Source organism: Arachis hypogaea, chromosome 8 (genome assembly GCF_003086295.3).
Source record: "Arachis hypogaea cultivar Tifrunner chromosome 8, arahy.Tifrunner.gnm2.J5K5, whole genome shotgun sequence".
NCBI classification, from domain to species: domain Eukaryota; kingdom Viridiplantae; phylum Streptophyta; class Magnoliopsida; order Fabales; family Fabaceae; genus Arachis; species Arachis hypogaea.
In genome coordinates this window covers 7,145,371-7,154,795 of record NC_092043.1, presented here as the reverse complement: position 1 = coordinate 7,154,795, position 9,425 = coordinate 7,145,371, and the positions used below count along the sequence as shown (strand labels likewise).

Below are 9,425 nucleotides of genomic sequence, written 5' to 3'. Positions count from 1 at the left end.
CGTATGATCAAATAATAAACAACAACAAATCAAATAGAAAACATAAATATAACACTAGAATTACCTAAAACTGACGAACTCAATAAATCAATAACTTCGATGATGTCCAGAGAGATAATCTAGAAAAGGTAAGGGAGAATAAGAGTGAATAGAGTGAAAATGTGAAGTAAAAATGTAAATACGAGAAACACAACAATCATAAACCACTTAGACAAAAAAAAGAACAACAAAATTACCTGAATCAACTAAAATGACCAAAAACTTTTACAATGTCCAAAAAACTAACCTTCATAACATGAGGAAGGATGAGAGTGAAATGAAATTGTAAAAAGGAAAGTGGTCTCTCCCGCCTTTTATATTTGGGCGAACTTAACGTGAAGTTCGCCAAAGGTACGATAAACTTTATATAATTCATAAAATTCGTCAGGGTGCGATGAACTTCTCTCAAATACAAAAAAAAAAACGTATTTTGGAATTAAAAGTTAAATTTTATTTTCAGAGTGCGGTAAACTTCTCTCAAATACAAAAAAAAAACGTATTTTGGAATTAAAAGTTAAATTTTATTTTCAGAAAATATATATTTTTTTACTTTATAGTAAAAAAATCCCTTTATTAGCACTAGCCTTACATGTTCCATTTTACACAAAATTTTCCATACGGAATTTTATCATAAAGAATATCGATAATTTGGATACCAAAACTTGAAATATTATTTAAGGATACTAAATACAATTCAAGAATAAAAATTAGGAATTTGTTACTTGGTAGAGAGTAGAAATTAAAAATTAAGATATTTGAATTGGAGTACATACATAATTTCATACTAGATTTTTAAATTTGAATGAAAAATCATTCTCAAAAATTATACAAGTGTGATTTTAATATACCAAATAATATAGAATATTTCATATACAATTTTTCATCATTTAACTTTTTCTTTTAATGACGACCATTCAAATAACAGACTTATGTTAAAGTAATCATTTTATTAGTGTAATAATAATAATTTTTTGTAAAATACAATGCATGGAGATTAATTCTGGAAATAAATATGATATAGTGCGTATGATGAAAAGGATGTGTGAAAAGACTATGCTACCCCTTTATGTTGAATATACAGCAACAGCTAGTTGGCCAACACATAATGGAACCACCACCACTATAATCCCACAACCCTCTCTAAGCTTTTCCTTCCACACTTGCTTTTACAAACTAGTCTCTCTCTAGAAAGAAGAGGAAAAAAAAAAAAGAAACGAAAAGTTGGGTGTTTTCACTTTCTCTCAGAGAACTCCATAGTTTTTCCCTTTTTTCCACTCTTAAAAATCCATGGACACAGCTCAGTGGGCACAGGTACACACACATACCAGCAAACACCTTTTTCTGTTCCTTGTTCTTTTTTTTTTTTCCTTTTCGTTTTAATTTAATTTCCTTACATGAAATTTAGTTACTTCTGATGAGGTGGTTGTGATTTAGTTTTTCAAAACCATAAAATTTATAGTACAAGTCTTTTTGGTGATTATTATTAATTTTTTTAGTTTTCTGTTGCAATTAAATAATAAAGTTTTCACTTTTCCTGAGAGAGATGATCAGCTCAGAGCTCCTTCCAGTAAATTCAGTCTTGAAGATAATAAACAATCAAAATTATGAATCTATGTTTATGTATTGTGTGATCCTTTTGTGTGTGTTGGACAGGGAATAGGAGTGGTAAAAGCAATGGAAGGTTCGTCAACAAAAGCGTGTTCTTCATCTTCGGTGTTAGAGAGAAGAGCAAGGCCAGTGAAGGATCAAGCACTTAACTGTCCACGGTGCAACTCAACCAACACAAAATTCTGTTACTACAACAACTACAGCCTCTCTCAGCCACGCTACTTCTGCAAAACTTGCAGAAGGTATTGGACTGAAGGTGGTTCCTTGAGAAACGTTCCCGTTGGCGGCGGTTCCAGAAAGAACAAGAGATCCTCCTCCACTCCTGCTTCATCACCATCATCATCTTTAACTAATAAGAACCCAAAGATCATCCATCAAGGACAAGATCTTAACTTAGCATATCCACCACCACCACCACCACCTCCTCATCATCATGACGATTCTGCTACGGAGTTTCTGAGAAGTGGGATCAATACTACTACTACTTCAAGGGGATTGAATTCTTTTATGCCGATGTCGCTTTCGGATTCTACGATGTATAGTACGGCAGGGTTTGGTGCTCCAATGCAAGAGTTCATCAAATCTGGTGGGCTTAACTTTAGTCTTGAAGAAGGGTTTGAGAGTGGTGGTGGTGGTGCAAGGGTTTTGTTTCCTTCTTCAGAGGAAAAGAATACCAATAGAACTGATTCAACTACTGCTGGCTTTTGGAATGGCATGCTAGGTGGAGCTTCATGGTAGTCAAATTGCTTTGCTTTCTTATTCCTATATATGTATTCAATGGGGAATCATTTTCTTTTTACTTTTCATTTTAATTTTAATTTCCTGAGTGGATGTGTTTGTCACTTTATTTTGAAAAAAAAAAAATAGGGTATGCATGCTTTACTAATTAATTCTATTTCTTATTAATCCATACCTCATATTTCGGTTCTTGTTTCAATCAAGCATTGTGTAACCAAGAATTTCGCTCACGGTTTGCTTCTGCAACCGCCTTCAAAAAAGGTAGAAACTCAAATCCAATTGACTTTACGTGAAGTTGATAGTTGAGAGCCCAGTTGATAGTTGAGAGCCCGTTAGATAATTTGATTTATTTGACTAAATTTTTATTTAACAGTTATCAAATGGCTTCCAACTATCAATTTTTACGTAAAATCAACCGTTTTTACCTTCAAAGAATTGCCGTCAATCCATTCTTCATTATTATTGTCAGCTGGTACAAGAGAGAGAACAGATTTTTTCCGTCGGTCACGATTATATAACCTAAGATTCATTTTTAATTAAGGTTAAGAGGAGCGTTAGTACTTAGTACACCACCTAATGACCAGTGTTAATCTTATCATGTATATGTAAATTCGGTTGTGAGTCTGGGATAATCCACATTTTTTTTTTGTTTTAATTAATAAATTACTTTATATAAAATACTATATATTGTGTAATGTTTGGGACATAAAAGTGAGTTGGAATGATGGCTGTCAAATCCTTTACAGCAAAAGTGGTCTCCCTATCTTTTTTCTTCTTCTTCTTCTCCTTCTTCTGTGGTTTGGCAACCGATCAGAAGTGTCAGATCTTAACACAGTACTGTCTTGCTCTTTCAGATTCTTCCATTAAAGAAGAAGATTTCAGTGTTAACGAAGCAACCCAAATAGGATCTAAAGTGACAGTAATGTGCGATTTGTTTCGTACCACCCATCAACCCTAAATATTCTTCTAAACACTCTAATATACTTACTAGTTACTACCCATTTTAATTAATAATAGTACTAATAATAATCTATATATAAATTCTAACTAAAAATTGATTTGATCTCTACATATTTATTTTCTCTTCCATAATAAATCTCAACTTTGAGTATTTTAAACGAAAAAAAAAATGAAAAAAGTCTTAAACCAACACTACATATAAGCAAATATGTAACACAAAAAAATCTAAAATTTTTAAAAATAAAAATATTTAAAATTCAATTAAAAATTCAAAAATCAAATCCAATAAAAAAATCATCTTTAAGTAAAAGAGTTTTATACTAAATTTATTTGGCAACTTTCTATAATGTTATCTAAAATTAACTATTATAATAATATTAATTTCTTAACATTATTATTGAATTATACGTGGTTTTTATTTAGAAGAGTGTTACAGAATTAATAAATTTTGTAATTTATAATTATTAATTAATTATTATTAATATTTTTAATAATTTAAAATTATATTTAATAATATAAAATTATTTAATTTTTTTTACTGATTAAATAGTCGCCTCCAAAATTCTCTCTTTCATCTAAAGTGCACACTTCGTATTTTCTCTATGTAGTTCACTATGCATCGGTATATACATGCCCGATAATATTTTTCGTATATTATATATATATATATATATATATATATATATAAAATATATATTATATAACTAATGACCATATATATATAATATTTTTCGTACACACAAAGTAAATGCTAGCTCAATAACTAATGACCATATATATATGTATAATAAAAGTACGGTTAGCTTAGGATGTGAAACTGCTTTCTGATTTGAGCTCTTCATTCGTCGTCCATGAAAAAATAATGAGCGTATATATCAGTTTGCTAGAATAATCTTTGAAAAAATTTAGAGAGCTAGCAGTTTTATTAAATTTTGGTCAGCATATAACAAGCAGAGAAAGGTGAGCCATTGGATGAAATCTCACACCAATCTCACACCATCAAATCATCATTGATGACTAGTTGATGGCTAACAATCACAAAAATTGCTGGCCCTAGCATTGCTCATAATCTTTTGTGGCAAAAGTTTTATACGGTGAATTTAATTTGGTTGAAAGTGGGGTTGCCTTGTCTTAACTATCTAAAGGCTTAATCAACCATCTTTGTGTATAATTAATTATATCACTATACATATATGATAAATATCCCCACATGGCCTTCTTTTTGTTCATTCTTCCTTTTCTTATATTGAAAGCCAAAGAAGCTGGAGAGCTTGACTCCTTTTTCACCAGTGGGTGGTGGGAGGGGTCCTACAAACATTCCTCTTGATAACCGTGCCAGAATAATATCCTCCACACTGCACAAAATTTTCCTTCTTCTAAGAGTAGATACACCTTATGCACTCTATTATTATTATTATTTATTATAAAATTTTCTTATATAATTGTACGGCTAAATTTTTTAAGATTGGTAAAAGATGTGTATTATATATACTAGATTATTTAACTTCACGTAAATTTTATTTAGTTATAATTTTTTTATTTTTTAAAAAATATAAAACGACATCAATGTGTTATCTGAATTTTCTTTTAATTAATTTAAAGAAACGTCATTGATATTTTTATTAAAAAAATATTTTTTAAAAAATTTAAAGTTGTTAAAGGGCATTACCATTTTATTTTTTTTTAATTATTAAAATAGAAAACAGTGTTATCGTTTTATTTTTTTTTTAATTACGAAAATAAAAAATGACATCGCAAAGTTGTGTCATCCCTAGGCCTACAGCTCGTTACACCACATAGAATGAATCATTTTAGAGATAACACTTCTTTAAACTCAATATTAAAAAGAAAAATTCGAATTATACACTTGATGAAATATAATTCGTTATTATTATTTGCCTCTCATCTATTGGGATCTAACGTGTAATATATATATATATATATATATATATATATATATATATATCAAGGATGTTGGTGAACAAAAATGAATATAGTAGAATAATTAATTAAATTTGAGTTTCAAACCATTCATAGTCACCAAATAAAACCTTTTTTTTTCATATTATCACGTTTTAAAATCTCATTAATTAATTATTATTATTTTCCTCTTATATATATATAATTTATAAGCATGATTGAATCTAGCGTGACTACGACTCAATAGTCATTATATCTATTTTATATTATTAATATTATAATTAAAATAGATCACATGTTATTTTTTTATTATAATTAAAATTAATTTTTTTAATTAATTTTTTTTTTTATTTTTTGAATCATTCTATCTCTTTTATATATCATTATCAATAAGTAATTATAAATTTGATAATTAACATATACAATATGACATTCTCTAATTATAATTAAAATTAAAATATGCCACATAATATTCTTATTAAAATTGAGATAAAATATTTTTCTTCAAAATTAATAAACTTCCTTTCTCTATTATCTTATCTACCTCTCTCTCCTTCTCTATTTCTCTCTATCTTTCCCATTTTATATATAACTTATATTTTATATTTGGATAAAGTATATTTTTTGTCCTTAAAGTTTGTCAAAAATTTCAAAAATACCCTTAAGTTTTATTTTGTTTCAATTTTGTCGAAAAATTTTTTGATTTGCATCAAACATACCCCCAATAGCTAAATTTTCAAAAAAAATTAAAACTAATCTAACAATAATACATAAAATTATGCTTGATTTGCTTGTATTGAGAGTTGTTCTTATGAAATTGTTGTTAAATTGGTCTTAAATTTGTTAAAAAATTAACCGCCAAGGGTATATTTGATGCAAATAAAAAAATTTTGGGACAAAATTGAAATAAAATAAAACTTAGGGATATTTTTAAAATTTTTACCAAATTTTAGAGATAAAAAATATACTTCACCCTTTATATTTTATATTATTAATTTGACAAATCAAAATGTGTCATAAGATATTCTTTCATTGCAATTAAAATAAAATATTTTTCTCTAAAATTAAAAAACTCTCTCTCTCCTTCTTCTTCTTTATCTTTCTCTTTTTTTTCTTTTATTCTTTATTTTTTTTACCTTTCTGTACTACAGAAAAATAAAATTAATAAAATAATATAATTTAAATAAATTCATAAAATTATTAATAATACATTAAATTTATAATTAAATATAATTAAATATATATATATTATTACATGCAGATTTTTTTTAATTTTTTATTTAATTTTAAATTTTTACCGTTTATCTTTTTGAACGATATTTTTACTTCTCTTTTCTAAATATTTATTACATATAATTTATAGAGAATACTAATGTTGTAATTATCAATAATTTTAGAATTAAGATTCAATTGTTTCAAAAAAAATTAATTTTAAGTTAAGTTTATAACTATCAATATAAAATTTTTATACTAATAACTAATTATATTTTTATATATATATAAAGAAAAAAAATATTATTTTTAAATAACAAGCATAAAAATTAATTATTTTTATTTATGTAATAGACTTAACGCCTAATTAAATGTAAAAGTATATACATTAAATTTTTTCATAATAAATGTTAAAATTAATTATTAATAAAAATTTAAACTCTTTTACATAAAAATAATAACTAAAAGGCTTATTATTTAATTTTTTACTTACGGAAATCATGTTCTTCTTTGTCGATAAGAACTTTTGTTCCCTACGATTTTTTTGTAAAAGTAATTTAAGTTTATAAATTTTTTGTGCTATAATATATAATGTCTTGAGAAAAATAACATAATTTTAAAAAATTTATATTCTCATAATATTATTGCGAACAAAAGGTGACATAGATATATTATAACGATTTGCTCAAACATTTTTTTGTTATTATTTCTATCTCACAACAAACTTTTCTATAGTCACATTTACAAATGTCACAACAAACTTTTTTATAGTCGCATTTAATTACAAACGTTATATTATAAAAAATAACTATCTTTAATTTTATATTGATTGCGTGAATGGTCATCTAAAAAAATAAATAATATAGTTAGTGTAACACTCTCATTATCAGAATATCATGCTTTCAGTTGCTTCTTATAGTAAGAGATATTACGACGACTTCATGTACTTAATAATAAAATATGAGCTTTTGACTCGAAACCGTGTCGTTATTTTATTTAAAAAACCAGAAAAAATACTTTTACAATAAAACAAACAAGCATATACATAAATAAAACTTCTTATCCAAGTAACTTATACATATTAAATACATGCAAATCATAACATTCTTATCCCTCTTACAAAAATTATAATATTAATGGTGAGGGAAGAATAAAAAAATAATTGAACTAATACATCCATATCTCATAAGCTAAACTAAAAAATTCTTCATAAGCTTTTTTGTTTGTTTCTTGAAAGGAGAAGTCTGTAGGGGCTGAGAACATCATCCTCAAAAGGGTTCTTAGGAGAGAATTTTGAGAATTGTCGTAAGAAGATATTATAATTAAAAACTATTTTCAAAATATAGTGATTTATCAATTTGTTATTCAAATCTAAAATTCATATTACAAAAATTTCATGTAAAATAACATTTTAACCAGAACTTATCTCTAATCCAATCAAGCATAGCCTCTGACCTAAATCAAACCAAAAAAATCATTTTACATATCGACTTTCCAACTCAATAATCAGAAATAGTCACAATTCAATCATCATCATAATAACCATAAATCAAATACAAAAGTCAACTAAACATCTCCAATCAATCAATAAACCATTCAAACTACCATTTATATTCATTCCAGGCAACTCAATTCAATTCATAAAACTTGCAAAATCATAAAAACATATATATTCTCTATTAATATCGACTTAAAACAATTCTTAGTAGTGAATTAAGTTTAAGAAATTGCTCCTACCTTGATTGTTGAAACCCGAAAGTTATAGAACGCGTAAAAATCCCTTTTTCTCGTCCTGCAACAGCGGCAGCCATTAAACACCACATGCAGTCACAATAACTTCAACCCTGAGACGTTAACATCGCAAAAACTTTAACAGACTATAACAAAACGCTAACAGCAAGGGTTTTAAGACAAGAACAGCTTACTGTACCGAGCAAGAACCAAAAACTGAGCAGCGGTAGCTCCATCAGTTGATTCCGGCGACACCTGTGTCATACCCGGTGACCAGAACGGTGGCAGAGCAGCTCCAACAACTGCATGTAGCTCAGCGGCAACCTTCACCCACAATAACAGAGACCACGACAAAACCCCTCCTTATCGTCACCTTTTCTCTCTTCCCGGCGTCTTCCTCTCCCTCAGTCCAAATCGAGGATAGCATGAACGACGCACAGACAGTGGTGAGGACGAGCTAGGAGCGATGAATGGCGGCAGCTCTTCACTCTCTTCACTTCATGTTCTCCTTCTCCTGGTGACCCAACTGACGGCGGCGACGAATCACAACCATGGCATAGTCTGTGGCGACGGCGCGGCAGTTCCAAGCCCGCGACCTCCTCTCTCCACGTCATCTTCTCCTTCACTCACGAACTCTCTTTTCTTCGCGGCTCTACCCGATGGCGCTGGCGCGACGGCTACGCGAGGGCAACTTGGCAGGTGCGGTGGGATTATGCTGAACGGCGGCAACGCGAGCCGGACGGCAGTAGCGTGGACATCTCTTTTTCCTCTCGGCTCACCCTTCTTCCCCTTTCTCTCCCACTGTTCCTCTCTTTCCCCCTTTCCCTTTCTTTCTTTAATTTTCTTGGTTTTTCCTGTTGCTGCCACTGAGTTTGGGTAAAGAAGGGGAGAAACATTTGCGGTTAGGGTTAGGTTAGAAGGTATTATTAGGGTTAGTGGGTTCAATTTGAAAATTTTTGGATAGTTTAAGTAATTTTAATAAAATTAGGAGATAATAGAGTAATTAAAAATCAATCTTAATTCAATAAGAATATCTATAAAAGTGCTATTTAATTATCAACTTTAAATTTATTTTCAAATAAATATTTTAATTTAATAACTAGAAATAATTAAATTAATTTTTTAAATTATAAAATAAAATTTAAAATCTAATTATTCAAATTAAAGCAGATAAAACTCTCATTATTTTTCAATCACGAAAACTTTAAATCAATAAT

General features: G+C 28.5%; 1 protein-coding gene across 1 annotated transcript; it reads left to right on the top strand.

Moving 5' to 3' along the window:
• The first annotated feature begins 1,141 nt into the window (after positions 1-1,141).
• Positions 1,142-2,584, top strand: LOC112705883 (dof zinc finger protein DOF3.7). The gene is made up of 2 exons (XM_025756889.3): positions 1,142-1,350; positions 1,693-2,584. Exons 1-2 carry the CDS (start codon positions 1,327-1,329, stop codon positions 2,383-2,385), a joined length of 717 nt encoding a protein of 238 aa, XP_025612674.1. The 5' UTR covers positions 1,142-1,326; the 3' UTR covers positions 2,386-2,584.
• Positions 2,585-9,425: the final 6,841 nt, after the last annotated feature.

Excerpts from the sequence above, each read along its gene's own strand:
- LOC112705883 (XM_025756889.3), top strand. The coding sequence starts at position 1,327 with ATGGACACAGCTCAGTGGGCACAG. Across the intron at positions 1,351-1,692 it reads ACACAGCTCAGTGGGCACAG|GGAATAGGAGTGGTAAAAGC; the intron begins GTACACACACAT and ends TGTGTTGGACAG.